Consider the following 18,934-nt stretch of genomic DNA (forward strand, 5'->3'; position numbering starts at 1 on the left):
ACGGCGGTGTCTTACCTCTAACCGGGTAGGCCTTCACCACTGCCGAACGAAACCAGCGAGCAATTGTCACCTTTGATGCTGCAAGACCACGTCTTGGACCATCCGGTATCACAAACAGGGAACCTGAGCGTCGGAAGGACGCGGTCTGGTCCAAATACGTCCTCAGGCACGGACTAGGTCTAAGGTATATAGAGCCCGTCCCCTGGGGGGAACAGCCTCTGGACACGATGGTAGTACAATGTCTTCATTAATGTGGAAGGTTGACACCACCTTTGGGAGAAAAGACCGCACCGGCCGCAGCACCACCCTATCCTGGTGAAAAACCGTAAAGGGTGGTTTTGCCGACAGTGCCGCAATCTCCGACACCCTGCGAAAGGAGGTAACCGCCACCAGAAAGGCGACCTCCCAGGACATCAGCCGCCGCGGTATCTCCGCTAATGGTTCAAACGGATGGGCCTGTATGGCATCCAGAACCAGTTTTAGGTGGTGGCAGCGGAGACCAAAAAGGCCGGAACCTATCCCTTAAGGGAGCTGAGGCTCAGGCCCAAGTCCAACCCGTCCTGGAGAAAAGACAGGAGGCGGGCCAACGAGAAATGCCTCAGGTGTGCCCCGCTCTGCTCGCACCAGCGAAGGAATGTTTTCCACACCCGGTGATATAGCAAAAAATTCCATGCAGGAAAAAGTGTAATCCACGTTTGCCTGCAGAGCAAAATTTGTAATCCTCTCTATTTAGTCATATTTAAAATTGCCAGGTGTACCCATCTCTAACCAGACACGTACTGGCGGCACAGAGCCCTCGTCAGTGGTAGTGAAGTGAGGAAGCTGACAATACAGCACACCATATTCTAGTGTTTGTTCTTTGGAATTACCCGGTGATATACTCTCAATGACGACGGCTTTCTAGCCCTAATCATTGTTGAATAACTGGGTCTGAGAAACCCGTGCCCTCAGTACCGTGGCCTCAACCGCCACGCTGTCTAATGCAGCGTAGCCAAATTCTGGTGGTAGAGGGGACCCTGAGAGAGAAGATCTTTTTGCAGGGGTAACCACCAGGGAGCGACTGCTACCAGGTCCATGAGTTCCGCATACCATGTTCTTCGCGGTCAATCTGGGACTAAGAGAATCACAGGTAGCCCTCCTTCCTGATTCTCCTGAGCAGCCAGGAAATGAGAGGAGTTTGTGGGAAGACCTAGGGGTAATGACAACCCGTCCGGGGAGCCATTAGCGCATCTGCTGCTAGTGCTCTGGGGTCCCTTGACCTGGCGAGCTAGGCTGGAAGCTTCTGTTTGAAGCGGGATGCCATCCGATCAAGTGACTCCTCTGCTGCAGGTCCAGCCCTGATGGCTTATGTAAGCCACCGCGGTCGCACTGGCATTCCCTCCAGCCGATGTGCAAAGAACTGCAAGGTCCGGAATACTGCTTGCAGCTCCAATACATTTATATGGAGACCAGATTCCTGCCTGCACCAGGTTTCCTGTGCTGACGAATGGGGATTTGTAAATATGCATCCTGGATATCTATCGAGGAAAGGAACTCCCCTGCCTCCAAGGATGCGATGACCGGTCGTACAGATTCCATGCGGAAATGACGAACCGCCACCAACTTGTTCAACTTCTTTAGATCCACAATCGGACAGACAGCCATCCTTTTCGGGGACCACCAAAGGATTAGTGTAGAACCCCGCGAAGTGATGCTCGGGGAGAGATTGCACCACCACCCCTGCAAAATAGAGAGTGTGGACTGCCTTGAAGAAAGCTGCCGCTTTCCCTGGGTCCCCCGTGGTTCTGGACCGAAAAAAGGGGTGGACGCGTGGTTGCGTCAGGAACTCTATCGCATAGCCCCTGGACACGACCTCCTGCACCCAGGTATCTGAGACATGAGTCGACCAGACCTGGCTAAACTGGAGAAGCCGACCCCCCACCCTATCTGAAACAGGTGGGGGCAGTCCCTCATGCGGAGGGCTTTTGGAACTCTTCGTAGGCTGAGGCCCACACCAAGAGACCTTGGTTTAAAGGGAGGCCTCTTCCTTTATTCCCGCTCCTGCGGACCTTTCCTCTCCATCCTGCGAGGACTCGTCTGGCGACAGGAGCGAACGTCTCTGCTGCGGGGATGACCGCTTTGGACGATTCTGCGGCAAAAGCAAGCTCTTTTCACCCGTAGAAGTCAACGGGACCTGGGCTTCCCGGGCGGACATCCATACTGGTACTTGCCAGGCCTCAAGCTGGCTGGGGGCTGCCATCTGACGAGAGCAGGAACATTGAGCTTAGAATGCCCGTTGACCCTCTGAGATGAGCCCGACTAGCTCCGCGCCAAAAAGGCGAGATCCTCCAAAGGGCATATTGCTTAACGACCCTTTTGAAGAAGCATCTGCATCCCACGAATTTAACCATAGGCTCCGGCGAGTTGCCATTGATGCTGCAGAGGCCCGAGCCACCCGTTTGGCTGCATCTGCTGTGCTGTGCCTGGCAAATTCCCGGGAAAAGCCCCTTCAAGGACTTTCCCTCGTAACCGTTTTGCCCAGTCAGTAATAGCCTTACTGACCCGGGAAGAGGCAAACACAGGCTTAAGAGCCGACCTAGCCGCCTCAAAAACGGTCTTCGCCAACGCCTTGACCTTTCGATCCTTGGAATCCCTGAGATTGGAGGACTCCGCCGTAGGCAGCATAATAGGCTTAGCCAGGTGAGAGATAGGTGGATCAACTAGCGATGGGATCGACCACTTCTCCTAACTCTTGTGAGAAGAGGTATTTCCCATCCAAGTAACCAAACTTGGAAAAAAACGCTTATGCCGGTGCCTTCCACTCCTTAGATAGGACCTAGTCAAAGGCCTCATGGGCAGGAAAGGTCTTCGGGAAGCGTCCGGGCTGCCTAAAAGAAAACAATATCCCAGACGCCTGTGGCTCTTGCTCAGTGAGCTGAAACGCATCCCCTAAGCTCTCCACCATCGCTGAAAATCTAAGGACCTGATCCTCCTCCATGACAAACTCTGAGGAGGATTCAGACCAATCTTCATCCGAACAGACCTTCTCTGCCGACGATCGACGCGACCTCGTACCCGAGGTGCGCAAAAACGACGAGGAGGATGGAGATCGGGAGGACCACCGTGAGTCCGGGGGCCTGTCCCATCTTCGCCGACGGCCGCGCTGCGAGCCATCTCTATTTCTCTCACGTTAACCGGAAGCGTCCTGTGCCAACTTCTCCAAAATCGCACCAGACGCCCGAGTGAGGACCAACACCGCAAGGGACAAGGAGCGGGCCCACTCCGGCTCGGCCATAAATGGGGGCTGAACGGGGGAGCAGTGCTTTGCACTGTCACTTGTTTCGCTGGGGAACAGTCTCTACGAAACGTCTCAGCCTGTCCGCATGCGAATTTTAGGTTACAGCGTGAGCAAGCAAAGTGCGTTACTCTTGCTGTCCCTGGTCCAGCCTCCAGAACTCTGGGGTCGGACATGGTGCTGGGATTTCGACCTGGCAAAAAGCTGCAAATTATCCTCCACTATGCCAACCGCCGGCAGGAGGGATGAGCAGCAAGAGGGGAGAGATAGCCGCCAGGCAGCTTACCCTGGGTCCTTGTCGAGGTCCGAAGAGGTCCGGGGAGCCGCTGGGTCGAGAGCCTGCAGATGCTGAAGAGGCCTCCTGGAGCTTCCAGCCTGAGCAAGCACAGCAGCAAGAAGTGGAGGCGCAGGGCGGTCTCAATCTTTGGCGTGCTGTCTCCCGATATGCTGCTTCACTACATCATCCCTCCTCACAATCCTAAGAGAGGAAGGGAGGGAGAGAGGGAGGAAGGGAAGGAGGGAGGGGACGGAGAGGGGCGGCGTGCATCACAATGAGGCCACGCCCCCAGCTGCCCGAAGCCATGCCCCAGCAACGAGGTCACGCCCCACGCTCGCCCCGCCCACGCATCACTAGGGGCGTGGCCAAGTCGGAGCACGCCCCCTTCCTGCCCAGAGTGTTGCTGCCGCACCCAGGGCTGCACAGAGGTTCCCTATTATGCCCCATATGCTGCAAGAGTGCCCCCTGCCAGAAGCCCAAGACAATGCGCTGTGCTACTAAGGTGCCACGCCGGGACACCACCGCGTGTAGCCATGCCCACTCAGCGTGCTCGTGCCCTGATACCGGCACCAGAACACCACTAGGTAAGTCATCAACCAGTAACAGCCCCCCCGCGCTGCCCGCGAGCTCAAAGGGAGCAGAGGGAGAGATTAACCTGCCAGCCGCTGCACTATAATATGGGCACGCTAGCGCTTACCCTACGCCATGCTGCCCGAAACAACACATACATACACAGCGCAACATACGGGGAGAGCCAAGGGAGGAGGGAAGGGAAGGTCGCCAGCGCATACTCACCTCTTGCGTCCTTGCTGGTGGAAATAGCGGCTCCCCAGTTCCAGCAGCCTACCCCTGTAACATCGCCTGCCCAACGGGTAGGGGGTGTGGACCTTTGCACCAAACTGGGGGCTCTCGCTGGCGGGCCACATGCAGATATATATGATCCGGATGTGCCACCTTTTCTTCTGAGGCAGGCGGGGCAAGAAGCAACCTGGACAAACCCGAGGTTGTTCACCCTCCTCTCCGTTCGGGTTTGATGGGGAGCGTCCTGCCTCTCTGTCTAACCCTGGCCCTTAAAACTAGCCCTAACGGGCACGACCGTCCTCCTACGAGACACTAAGCTAAAAACTGATTAGCCGGGTATTGGCAGGAGGGATATAGCCAGAGGGCGGAGCTAACTTTTTGTGCTTCGTGTCGCCTCCTAGTGGCAGAAGCTATTTCCCACGGTCTTTGCTGTGTACCCCAATGACACGAGCGAGAAAGTGATCCAACAAACTGGGTTACTGAGATGTTTTGACCTCAAACAACTGAAAAATTGAGAGTGGGGGTGATTGAACTTAGATTGGAGGAGAGCAGAAAAATATTTGGAGGCCTGCATTTAAGAAAACATAGGAAACAAACCAAATACCACTCAATGTAAATCAGAAGATAGCGTCAGCAGTTCAGGAATATCACTAAAGTGCCATAGGGGTACATGAGAAGTAAAGGCCCATTTACACCAACGATTATCACATAAAATTTGCTCAAAAGCCATCGTTTGAGCGATAATCATTGTGTGTAAATGCTCCCATCTTTCACTCTTCGGCTGATTGATGTTTTGTAGGCGAGCATAAAATCCATTGTTCAGCCGGAGAGAAGATAACACAGACCGCATGCTGTGTTTACTGTCCATGATGCTGTATTCTCCACAGATACAAACTACCCATCATCACACATATACCTAAGACGGCAGGACGGCGATGTGAATTACCTTTTCTCCGGATCTTGCTGTAGGCAGACTTCCACCAGGTTCTGTAGAGCGGATGAGAATGTTCTTGGAGAGGGCGTCCTCAGCCGGTCGCTGGTCATGGTCTGTGTCATGCTTGCAGCGACAACACTCTCTCCGATCCCTGAATCCACACCTGAGCGGGAGATCTTCATGGGCGATTCTTCACAGGGAAAGGTGTTCTCATACAGAGGATTCTGCGGTGGACCTTTCAATTTTTGTAGCAGCATCTGATAATGATACATAATGTTCGGAATAAACATACGTAAACCACAAGTACTTCAGCCAACCGTATAGATAACACTTTGTGTGTAATGAAGCAAATCTAGCCATATGTATTAGATTACTGCTGGTAAATTAGACATGTGCTTTTCCACACGCCTGATCCTTTGCTGTGCTGAGAGGAGTCTGACAGCTATGTCTCTCCCTCGCTCTGTCATAAGCATGCAGACGTGGCAGATCCAAGTGCATGTATCTATGCAGATGTTGGAGAAGACAGTCCTCTTATGTGAGGGGTCACCCTAATTCCCAGTAACAACTCAGAAGTTTGCACCTTCCTACAGCTATCAGGTCTGTCTATATGTTCTCTACATCATGCTGGCAGAGGCTGCTGTGACCTGATGAGATGCACTAGAACAGAAAAAGCAACAGTCGGCGATAACACAGCACCTATAGTCTGCTAATGGCGCCTGCACACGAACTGATTTGAATTGTGAAATCTGCGAACGATCTGCTGTAATATGCTCCCATTGGAAGGGAAGGCATTAACTTTCGCAGTTTTCAAGGAGACGTACGGAAGCGAATTGCGTTTTGTTTGTTTTTTTTGAGAGGAAAAAAAAATTCGCAGCATGCTGTATTTTAACACGAATTCCACGCGGACGGGCTCCTTTGATCTCCATGGGAGCATTCTAATCGCAGTGCATGCACGACTACGTTTCAGTTGGGTGCAGATTTGTAAGTGGATAGCTCGTAGGTTGCTAGGAGACCACAAATCAAAATGAATAAAAGGAAATAGGAATACGGGGAAAAGACAGTGCGAAATAGACTTTCATAGAACGATTGTCCATTGCAGTAGCCGGGTATTGGGTATGGGCAGATTCATTGCTCTCCCAATCCAAGAGAGCAGTATGCCGGTCTGAAGGCAGTTCTAAGCTCTTCCCACCACAAAAGAACAAGAAAATGTCGTCTGCACAGTAACTCTTTGTGCAGAAGAGTTTTTTCAGGGGGTTGGGCAACTTTCTGATGTAATCACCCACTTGGGATCGTTTTTCTGCATGGACGATACAATGTGCATTTGCGTATATCCGCATGGAAAAACTATCACACATACGCAATCGCCCTCAAACATTCACAAATCATTTCCGCAATGAATCACAGGACTTCTGGAAATCCGCTTGTGGAATCCATTCGAGTGCAGGAAGTCTAGGAGGTGCAAGGGAGTTTTCTCACAGTAGAATAAATACACTTTAGGCCTCGGTCAGACGAGCAATTTTTTTTAGCGCAAGAATAGGCGGGCTAAAAAAAATAATCATGTCGCAAATCACGTGATCGGGCAAACTTTCTAAGCGCAGAACAGCAGAGCTTCATGCTCCTGAAATTCGCCCATTCTCTGCAGCAGTTGTGCTTGGAGAAGCGCAGCTGCTCCAGGAGGAGAGAAAGGAGGAGCCCCGCAGGGCTTCAGGATTTCCCCATAACAGGGAGATGGAGCACATCTTTGGGGGTTTCCCCATAGCAGGGAGAGATGGAGCGGGGCTATGGGTTAATCCACCATTGCTCTGCTCTCTCTCCTTTGCTATGGGGAAATACCCCATAGGTCTGCTCCATCTCCCTGTTATGGGGAAATTCCGAGGGATATCCCCATAGTGCAAAGAGAGTGGGCAAGGCTTGAAAGAGTGGGCGGGCTATATGAATCTCACAGAGATTCCCTATAGCAAACCACAAAGGGAGCGGGGCTAGAGGAGTGGGGGCTAGTGGGTGGATCAATCTAGCCCCACCCATTCCATGCTTTCGGGGAAAAGCCCTGTAACTCCACCCCATCTCTCTCTCTCCACTAAAGGGAATTCTCTTGGGGAGAGAGGGGAAGGAGTTGCCTACTATCCCCACTCCTGGGCAATTGCCCAGCAGCGGTCAGGAGGAATACCTCGCTGCTTACAGCGGTACATTTAAAATGTGCTTTCTGGGCAGCATGTCTTAAAAGTCCTGCTATAAGCAGTAGGGAATCTATTCCCTGTGCAGAAAATCCCATTAACACCTGCTCCCATAGAAATCAATGGAAACTTCTGCACAGCCCGCAGCACGGACCTGCATTTTGGCATTGTAGCCAAAACGCTGTTCTGTCTTTGTTATGTGTGCTCCGTTTAGCGCACCTACATTCTATAGGAACCCATTGGTTCTTCTTGGTTTTCTTTTTGAGCAGACCTAAAAGAAAAAAATTCACTCGTCTGACCGAGCCCTAATATAGACAGGCTCAAAATGTCAGTGAACATATACACCAAGGGTTCGCTCTTTTTCAAATGGTAAAAAAATAAATAAAAATTCTTACATGGTCAGTAATTTTTCAAACAACTTGTGCTTATATGATAGTCCGTGTGAGGACTACAGCTTCTATTACAGTTACCTAAAACAACATTTTTGTGCTGAAAAATCACTTTAAAGTGCTGGCAACTAGGGGTCTCCTTCCTTCTAACTTGCTCTCCACTGCCTGTTAAGTGATGTTATCTCTGTTAGGTAGTGTAAGAGGGGAATAAGTCATCCTGGTATACGAGCAGAGGGGAGAAAGACCAGGAGAGGCTCACACAGACATGGTTGTTAGAGCCAATGGTGAGTTTTTCGCTGCCATTTATTTACATCTACACTGCTCGATGCTACTGTACATTCTGCCACATGAAGAGGTCATGTCTCTCAGTGTGTGTGAGGCTAAGTTCACACTAGCGTCTTTTGTTTCTGTCTAGCTGTTCCTCAGTTTGTCACCATTCTGTTTTCAAAACTGCAGCAAAAGTGCAGGCTGCTACGCGTGTTTCCAGTTAAAAAAAACGGAACCAAAACGGACTGCAATGTTTGCATTTTTTTAAACATCGCTGTCAATGGAAAAACGGAAACAAATGGAAAGGTATTTGCTTCTGTTTTTCCATTTAGCTGCTCCCACAACAGAACAGCTACAGGCAAACAAAAGATGTTAGTGTGAACTGGCCCTTATAGACAGAGATCAGAATTTGCAGTTCTCGGCACAGCAGCAGGCTCCTCCCACCAGATGGGGAAATGCAAGATACAAGTCATATAATGATCAGAAACAGTGTTATCCCTTGTGTACAGATGCGGCAGCTTATTACAAACAGTCATCTGAAATATTTGCTCCACTTTAAATATTCTATTTACCTATAGACTTGCAATGGTATGTGACTTTATATGTATGTATAAGCCATACTACAATTTATGTTTATAGTACCGGTCAATGATGCACCTTTGCCAATGGATACCAATGTAATCAAGTGTATGTTAATGAGCGTGCAAACAGGAAGTGACCGAAAATCAGCCCTGCTGATTCTATCCAGTGACAGCTCCTTTGTAAACCAAAATTACTGAATATTACATGGAAAGAAAAAGTCATTTCCAGTAATCTGTTCTTGACACCACCAGACAAGCAAAGTGAGAGAATGGACTAGGATTTTTATATGTAAGTGGGCAGACTGAACATGTAACACACAACATGACGTGACACTAGAGTTGCTTACCTGAGTGCGGTGCATGTCCATGAATGGTACACGTCCAGTAGCTAATTCACAGGCAGTGATCCCAAGGCTGTAGATGTCAGACTTCACATTGTATCCATGGAGGTCCTTAATAACAAAACGATACATTGTTACCAACATATGTAAATGTATACAGATATACATTCTCCTATTCTGTGATATGTAGTAGGAGACTTTTAGTGTCAATAAAAGAAAATCAAAACTGCAACCTAATGAGAAGAAATGTGATCACATTGCGACTTGTTCGTTGACATGACCCAACAATTGTAAGCAATACAGCAGGTTTGGATTTCTTGCGATTTTTGGGTTGTGGCAACTAGTGAGTCACAATGTGACCACATTCACTTTCATTAGGTTGGGATGAAGCATCGAGATACTGCAACCTTTAGCCGTGCGACGTGTGTCATGGCCGAAGTCGCATGTAGTCCTAGCCAATATCCAAAGCAAAACAAATCGTTTACTCAGCGACAAAGCCGAATGTAACATAGTTCAAGTATGCAAATAAATTGCCATTACATATGACAGTGTGCGCTGTCTAACATGGCACATGTGAAAAGGTTAACATCATACTTGTGAAAGACTAAATGGTACCTGGAAGGGTTGAAGACCTCATTAGGTCTACCCACTGCTGAAATGCGTCTTGTGTATGAGTTGTGGTGGGTGAGCCACACCATATTTCCCAGATTTTGTATACATTTATCTGGGCTCTTTCTATTTTTATATATTAGGTTTTGTTTTATGGGAGAATAGAAATGAGTCTAGATTACGCCATTGGTGGAGCTTCGGGGGTCTCCTATCCATCCAGCGCAATGCCACAGCCTTACGGGCCAGAAACAGCATCTCATATGTTGATATGGAATTGCCACTGTTCTTCATCCAGTATACCTAACAAATATTCTGCACCCCCAATAGTTGTCCCAGGAAGTCTGTAACCTCTGTCCAGAAGGAGTATACCATCGGACAACTCCTTATCACATGGTTAAAGTTAGCATTGGGTGTCTGACAGCGATGACATTGTGTATTAGGGGTTCTATTCATCTTATGAGTGTCTGCTCGGTGTCAGGGAACATTGATGTATAATATGTAATTGAATCAGTTTGTAGTTAGCTGCTGGCGTCACTGAAGTGTAGGAGGACATTGCGGAACTCCATTCCTCTTCGGCGAGCGAGGGGTTTATTTCTCGTCATTTGTCAGACACCCAGCTCCATGTGTGAAATTTTAGCTCGAATGAGGTGCATATATATCTGCGAGAGTAACCCCCTAGGTCCCGGTGTGCGCAAAACTCCTATCAAGGTGTAGGTGGAAAGGGAGTGATGTGGCTCAGGGACCTGAGCATTGAGCGCATGTCCTAGCTGGAAGTATCAGTAAAAGCTGGTTCTAGGGATCTGGTAAAGCTGCTGCAACTGCTCAAATGAGGCTAAAACGCCGTTAATATATACGTGTTCCAAGATCTATCCAGCATTGCGCGTCTGGGAGGTTCAGCAAGTGTGGGAGTGCTCAGTTACCTAGAAGGGGGGTTTCCAGGGCAGTGCCCACATACCTAGTAATCGGTTTACACGTCTGCCAGACTCTAGTGGCCAATCCGTGTATAGAGAGCAACAGCCTAGTATGCAGGTCTGTTGTTTTCCAGTACAATCCAGAGGGAAGTCTCAGAAAGGCATTAAATGTCAATTCTTGACACAGACGTACATTGAAATTCTGCATGCGAATTTTGCCCATTAACAGAGCTAAACTTGCGTGGGGCTCCAAGGCAAAAACCACGGTAGAAAGTAGAAGATTTTGCCGCCGTTTTTAGAAGCGGAATTCAGGCGGTGAATTCTGCCATGTGAACATAGCCTTAGGGTACACTCAAATGTTACAATCTCCACTGCGGATTTGGTGCACATCTGCACTAAAAACCGGGTAAAAATCTGCACCATTTGATGCAGATTTTGACATGGATCCGCAGCAAACATCACCCTTTCAATTTACAATGGTGTGCATTTTGCCCCCTGATTTTCTGCTTTGCAAAATCCGTACCAATTCCGCAATCCCTTCGAAGATTTGTACATATAAAAAAAAAAGTAAAGTACCTACTAGGGTAGGAAGTGTACAGGAAACCTAATTATCAATCCACTTTCAGTAATGAGAACGGAATAATTCTTTTCATGGTACAAGCTGACTAAAGTCCGGCGATTGAGGTCAATGAACTTGTGATATGAACGGTTATAAATAAATCCCAATGGATGAAATAAAAGTAACATAATAAAGTATAACAGTTACATCTCTTCTTCTAAAGAACTGATCAAACGTCCGTGGGGAAATTAGCCGGAATGTGTTTCATTTAATTCTGTTTAAAACTGGTGATGTTACTAACATTATCTAGGACAGAGACCAACCCAGATTCACTAGTCTACAGACCTATGAGGAGGATCGCTGCGGCAGGTAAGGTTATCTCCTTCATGTATATAGTGTCTGAAGCAAGTATACAGCCCAATAAGAAACTGCACTGAAGATAATGACAGCCCATATAGAAAAATACTGACCTGTCTCAATAGTTCAGGACTCAACCAAGGAAGCATTGCAGTGCTAAACATAGGAAAGTCAAAAGCCACCGTAGCTCTTTCACCCCTTCTAACCATACTATAGAGGTGTCCAAGCCCCGACAGAGATACAAGACCGTCTTCTGAGATGAGTATGTGACTCCCCTTCACACTCCTAAAAGACAAGATTACCATTTTCAGAGGAATTACAATCTATGAACTATAACTTTATAGACAACTCAGCCCCGACATCTATTCATCTCCAAGATCGCGGTAGCAACTGAACATGGACGGTTCAGATGCAGCAGCAGCCGAAGCAACACCCGTCACCCTGACTGACTGCACCCTCGCTTCTCTAGATTGGTATAGCAGGAGTCTGAGCTCCTCTGCCTTGACTGTGCAAGCACCTAATTCTAGGACATAGGATTCCTTAGTCCAGGCAGAGATATTGATAGTCTATTCTAGTTGCGTTTCCTAGAAATTATGTGTTCACATAGCAACATACACCTGGGCCGTAAACATGTTAATCATCAGCGTCGTTACATACTAGACTAATCATGAGTTGTTATGATGTTGGGAGGGATTTGCATGTAATTGGTGCGTCATATTCAGTATAACTGTATTGTACTTCCTTACAATAAACCAGAAGGGTATGGGGGCTCACGGAGAGTACCCGTGAGTTCAAATACATATATTCATGCATGAAGCTTCTCATTATAACCAATCTGGAGCAAACCAGTGAAATCTTCTTGAATGCGATTTATTCCCATAACAATGGCCATTAGTTATCATGTACGTTAGGGTCAGTTCACAACAAATTGTATTCTGGCCATTGGTTCAGTCAGGCTTTACATCTAAATCCCTGAAAACAGAACCCCTGAATGGAACCAAGGAGCACCATTCTCTTTAGTGGACCATGTTATTCTTTCTAGATCAAAATGTCGGAAACTAGCGGAAACCGGTGAATATAGTGACCTATTGGTCTACATTTCATCAATGGCGATCAGTGGTTCTGTTCAGGGATTTAGATGTAAATGCCAATGGAACCCCTGGCCTGAAAAAAAAAAATTTATATATATATAATAAATAAACCGTCCCTAAAGGTTATATTTGTAAGTCGGCTATTGCTCAGTGGGCTAAAAAAATTGTAGCTATAAATGCATCTTTATTAACTAAACTGTGGTCCTGTAGGGTTAAAATGCACTTTTTACTTGTTTGTCTGTTAAAGGGATTACTTTGTTTGTTCCGGTTTTAGACTGACTGTCAGTCATATACTTGTTCGGCTAATCGCTACCCTATCCAACACCCCCAGATACACGTACTCAGCTGAGCATATATGTGTATTGCATGTAGGGAGGGAAGAAGGTTGCTGCCAGACACTACTGGCAGCAGCTTATATCCCAAGAACAAATGTATCAGTCAAGTGAATTCTAACTGCCCATCAAGGAAGTGTTGAGAGGTACTCCATACACGTTAGATAATCATCCAGTCCTGCCAAAATCAGTGGTTCTGGCCATTCTAGACCTAATGTGTATGGCTACCCTTTACTGTTGCATCAATTGGTCAAAATGCGTCCTCCCTGTACTGATCAGAAAGGGCTGGTAAATAAATCCTCCATATAGGGATCTATCATAAGGACATACTAGGGCCAGGTGAAGTAGAGCTTATATACTGGTTACAGGTTAAGTCATGAAAGAAGAACAGAGGAAATTTCAAGCGACGAGAATTCACGTTATTTGTAAAGAGGCAAATTAGGCAGCAAATGATTGACATAGCTGATGGAATTAAAATTTGATTTGATGAGTCTACACCTGCCTTAGCTAAATGTTAACTTCTAGATTTTAGGTGGGGTGCGCTTTAAAAAAAAAAAAAAAATGTTATTTGTACAGCGCCAACTTATTCCGCAGCGCTTTCAGGTAATTTATTTATTATCCCCCACCAAGTTGGGTTCTCATTTTACCGACCTCGGAAGGATGGAAGGCTGAGTTGACCTTGTGCTGGCTACCTGAACCATGTGGGGATTGAACCTGTAACCTTCAGGTCGTGAGTGAGTGCATACTGCTGCCTTAACACTCTGTGCCATACAAGGCTCTAAGTTAAATTGTCACTGCACTTTTAACAAACTTGTGTTTATGTCATGCCAATGTGATAAGTAGCAAAAGCGCAAATTACTTTATTTACCCGAAATGACATTTTACACCTCAAAAAATATCACTCTAAAGTGCGGGCCACAGCTTTCTGTTGTTTCATGCTGCCAAAAGAAGTCTATGGAGAAGGGAAGGGGGAGCAGGGGAGGGAAGCTGATAGAGGACAACAACTCACAAAGATGCTGCTGCAGCTTCTAGTGAGTGTTTTATCTCATTCCAGTGTTGAATTCACAGCTACCCTTCTTAGTACTGCTGTATAATGCCCTCCATAATGCTGTTACTTTTGAGGGTGTGCTACAGAGAAGAACATGTGTGGAGTGTGCAGGGTATGGGAACCATCATAGCAGCTGGTTGACACCCATCAGCTCAGGGAGAACTGAGCATCAGAGATGGAGCCTGCAGATAGCAAAACTTGTGAAAAATGTTATATACAAGTCATGATGGCCAGAAAGAGTGTTGCTTCTCATGTACATAGATATGCCAGCCTATTCTGCAAAGTCACCTGAAAATGTCAGTACGCTTCAAATATATTACATTCAGTCCTACCTGTGAATATATCCATTCTGGTGCAAATAATTTAACCCTTTTAATGTCCCATATAAAATGTTTCCTATTAAAATTTCACTCATGCCATCTGGATAGTATGTCTTCACAAGATTGCTAGCGGAACCTACAAAAATAAGAATTCTCTTCAGTATATATTCTTCAAACCTTAAAAAGTAGAATGCAAACTGTGACACCTGAAGGTCGCTAGTTATAATCCGCTAAATCCCAATTATCTCCCTGGAGTGCCACAATCCCTCCATTGTGTAGTCAGTCATAAAGAGGAACCCATTGAGTTGTTGACCAATATAACCATTATCATAAAAAAATCGGAATGATTTTACAAGTCTTAGACCCAATGTCCACGGGCAAAATAGAATTAGCAAATCCACACGGGTGTCCGGCACGCGTGATCCGCGGTCCATAGGGGATCATTGGACATCCGCAGGTAATTAAATATCTGCGGATGTCATTTTCCCCTGGCGCACGGATCACACGTGCAGGAAACCACCCGCAGCATGCTCCATTTTGTGTGGCTTTCCCGCATGGACAGCTCCTGGCTGTGGCTTCCATTGAAGCCATCCGGACGCAGTGACCGTGGGAAAGCAGGAGTTTAAAAAAAAGTGTGCACAGCGCATGCCAAGCACATCCACCGGGAAGAAGATAGAAGATCCGGCCGCGACAGAGGGGAGACCCGCAGCATCCGGACGGGCAAGTGTAATTTATTTATTGGCCTCATGTCTGCGGGGCAGGAGGGACCCGCCGCGGGATTCTGCACGGGCCCGAATTTCCCTGTGGACATGAGGTCTTATGCTAGGTTTACACGGGACGAATATCAGGCAAATGATGTCCGACACTCTTCCCTGTCTGTCCTCGCTCCCATGATCCTGCACGGGAGATACAATCGCTGGCTCGCTTACAGAGCAGCCAGCAGGGGCGGGGCAGAGCAGGAGATTTCTCTCCTTTCGCTCCCCCGCAACTCTCCATTGACATAACACAGCGGCCGTTCACTACTGAACGACCATTATTTAAACTGAACGAGGAGCAATCAGCTTCACTTCAGTTTAAATCATAGACATTCAGTATTGAACGGCCGCTGTGTTATGTCAATGGAGAGGGTCGAGGGAGCGCGAGGAGAGAAATTTCCTGCAGCCTCCCAGCTGAGAGCTAACAGTACGAGCTCCCGTGCAGGTGCATGAGAGCTAGTATGTGTGGGGGCAAGCATCAGGCATCGTTTGCCCAACACTCGTCCCGTCTACAGGGGCCTTTAGGGTGCGTTCACAAAATGCTGATTTGCTGCAGATTCTGTAGTGCAGATCTTCATCAAATTTAACCCCTTGAATTAAATGATCTTCAACAAAATCTGCAGCAAATCAGCTACATGTGAACACTCCCTTAGAGTGGCTGTACACATTAGAATGACCAGTAACATGTTGAAACTGCAGCACAAAAACTTTGCAACATGACAAAGCCGCTGGTTGTTGGCCACTGCATTCTACCACTCTGTGTATGGATGTGGTAATTGTTGTATGCACTGTAATAAAAACAACTGGTTCCAAACAAGAGACATCTGCACCGTCGGTCTAAAAACACATCGTTCACGTTTTTTTCTTGGTCGTTCGTGGTAAACTTTAGGATTTAGTTTACTGGCATTCAAAATAAATTTCACACTATAATAACAATTTTCAAGGGAAATCAAAAAAAAAATTGTTGGTATCTTAGGAACTAACTTTTTCCTGTATGTCTCTGCCCTCCTGAACATTCCGCAAAAAATGGCTTGGCTGTCAGAGAGATACTGTATATTACTAATCAGAGGCGTAACTTGAAGCTTCTGGGCCCCAGTGCAAAACCTGTAACAGGGCCCCCAACTATAATGCTTTATTCATAGTACTGGGCTTCCTATATGGAGAAGATAGGCCTTATGGGCCCCCTAAGGCTCCTGGGCCCGGGTGCAACCGCATCCCCTGCATCCTCTATAGTTACGCCCCTGTTACTAATATATTTACACTAAATTCATGTAATGTTATTTTCAACGTGGGAAATAAAAATGATGAAACTCACCATATGCCATGAAAGGGTTAATAACCCAAAGCCATGTCCCGACAGTAAACATCTGCCGTGGAACCGTAATGTTATGATGTCGAAAAAAGGAGGACATAACGGTTTCATTCTGAAATACAGAAAGAAGTATACTATGTATGAGGAGTAGCGGTATTCTAAAAGCACGATGGGGCGGATTTATTCATTGACTTATGCCCATTTTTTGGTATTAAGAAGTGCAGATTTTTCTGGCATTTGATATTTCTCACCCTGCTTAAAACTACTGAAAAAGCAGATAAAGCTTTGTTAAGTAAAAAAAATAAAAAAATGAACAAAGTCTCCCGTAAATTATAGTAGGAAAGATTTTACATTCTAGCATGCAAACTGGCTAGAGATGTCCCACATTTATTAATCCCTTAAGGAACAAGCACGGTAAATATATGGCGCTTGGTCCTGGGCTTTAATCCCGGCCGATAGCAGAAGACGCAGCTGAGGACCCGTAGTAGAAGGAAGAAGTCGTTTTAAACCGCTTCTGCTTTATCCTTTCCAAGTTACATAGAACTCAATGAGCGTAATACACTAAAGAGGGAAAGTGGAAGTGTTAGTTCCACTACGCGACTCGGCGATCACGTGACTACCGAATGCCCCTCTGTCACACAGAGTCCTAGCAGACCCTGATCGGCTTTGCCAGTGACTACAGTCACACTGGAGGGGGTGTTTTCCCCTGTAACTGGATGCCCCAGCTTCATTGGAAAAGTGTGCAATAAAAAAAAACAAACGATGTGAATGACCCCCAGAGGTCTTATATGACGCCGTGGAGAACATAGATGGTCTATAATGAAATAACCCAATGCCGACACCAACCAAAACAGTTGCCATATGCGCCATGTAGTCTGAGACTGTAGAAAGTACATATCAAAATGTCCGGAACAAAACGAGGGACCTATTTCTGTACTTTATTTTAGTGCAAATATACTAATGCTAAAAATAAACTACAAATTTAAAAAAACATATTTGTTCAGCTTTTTACACCTAAAAAAAACTCAAAAAAATCAGAGGAAAAAAAAACCCAAAAAACCAAAACATAACTCTGTACTTCACAGGAAAAAAAACGCAGTAACAATAATTTTGGTAGCTGAAGGGAGAATAAAATACGACAGCAAAACCACATGGGGAAAATCCCTAAAAAGTGTCTGGTCCTTTAGGATCAAAACTCTCAGGGGTTAACGAGATTCTCTTCCAAATTATCTTACAAGCAGATCCCCACCCTATAACATAACAGTCACATACTGACTTCTCCCGACACCCTGCATCTCCTGCGCCAGCAGCTCCAGTTTCGCCTGTGATGTCATGTTTACAGGCTGCAGCAGCTTGTGCAAGCGACAGCACAAGCTGCTGCAGCCACTCACAGATGTCAGCACTCAAGCACTGAGGTCTGTGCTTGGCTGCAGCACCTTGTGATGTCCCGTCCACAGACTGAGTGCAGCTTGTAAGCAACACTGGGCACAGAGGACGAAGCAGCAGCGTGGGAGATGCAGGGAAGCAATAGAGGGAAGTGTATGACTGTTATATTATAGAGTGAGGGTCAGTTTATAATATAATAATTTATGTCTGACAACCCCTTTTAAGAGGTTATGTGCCTCTTAAATGGGACCCGTTATCAGTATTTATCATAGTAAACCAATAGCAGTGCTACAAATGTGATGCATTGACCTTTTGCACACTGCTTTGCTATCAATGATTAAAAGCATAGGTTAGAAAATTTCCTGTGCTGCATGAAAAATGAAGGCAGGAAAGGTGGACACATCACAAGCGTAGCACTGCGATTGGTTCACTGGGATAAAAACTGGTGACGGGTTCCCTTTAACAGATTTGGTACCCTTCTCTCCAGCGCACTCTGTATCTACATGTAAAACGCCTGTAAACCCCCCGTGTTTTACCTCCTCCCGTTACCTGTAAGAATTTAAGGTGTTCATCCGAGCAGTCATCCAGGTCCGTGAGCTGCACTGTAACCAGGGCTCCAGTCGGAGTGTGGCGGGCGAGGTAGATTGTAGTTAGGTTATTGAATCGTTTTCCTACAAGATTTAGATGAACAGCAGTTTAAATATGTATGAATATTATTTACACAGCCGTACGTGTAAAACGCTGTGTGGATTACGCAGCGTATTACCGGCGGTGTGCCGTCTATCGCCGTGTATGGCAGTGAATGTACTGTGCATGACAGATTATCTCATGTACGCTATCATGCGCAATGTGACTTTTTTTTAATTCCCCACCCTGTCTCAGAGCGGAGTTGTGTGTGCAGCATCAATGTATTGCGTATGGACAGCGCTGCATACACTACCCATAAGCTACCCATAGAAAAGAACAGGGATTACGATACGCAGTGAAATCTACATGCAATATTTACATGCTAATAGGAATGGATCAATGAAAATCCATGTGCTTTCATTGGCTCCATTCACTGCGTATCATGCGTCCATGCACCGCATGCGTAATATGTAGTGAAAATACGGTCGTTTGAATGAGCCCTTAACAAAATGGCTGTCGATGAAACGTCACTAAAGGTCCATTTACACACACAAGACATCTTTCAAAAGATTAGCGATCGTTTTGCATA

General features: G+C 46.6%; 1 protein-coding gene across 2 annotated transcripts in view; it reads right to left on the reverse strand.

Annotated features, from left to right (window-relative positions):
- STRADB (STE20 related adaptor beta) overlaps nucleotides 1-18,934 on the reverse strand; it is a 45,885-nt gene that overhangs the window by 6,626 nt on the left and 20,325 nt on the right. For both annotated transcript variants that reach the window (XM_066575431.1, XM_066575430.1), the window contains exons 5-10: nucleotides 18,268-18,389; nucleotides 16,336-16,444; nucleotides 14,278-14,401; nucleotides 11,588-11,759; nucleotides 9,045-9,149; nucleotides 5,299-5,543 (exon numbers count right to left, since the gene is read on the reverse strand). In XM_066575431.1, coding sequence (XP_066431528.1) covers nucleotides 5,299-5,543; nucleotides 9,045-9,149; nucleotides 11,588-11,759; nucleotides 14,278-14,401; nucleotides 16,336-16,444; nucleotides 18,268-18,389 — 877 coding nt within the window. The remainder of the gene's footprint in view (nucleotides 1-5,298; nucleotides 5,544-9,044; nucleotides 9,150-11,587; nucleotides 11,760-14,277; nucleotides 14,402-16,335; nucleotides 16,445-18,267; nucleotides 18,390-18,934) is intronic.

Source organism: Eleutherodactylus coqui, chromosome 8, assembly GCF_035609145.1.
Source record: "Eleutherodactylus coqui strain aEleCoq1 chromosome 8, aEleCoq1.hap1, whole genome shotgun sequence".
In the NCBI taxonomy this organism is placed as follows: domain Eukaryota; kingdom Metazoa; phylum Chordata; class Amphibia; order Anura; family Eleutherodactylidae; genus Eleutherodactylus; species Eleutherodactylus coqui.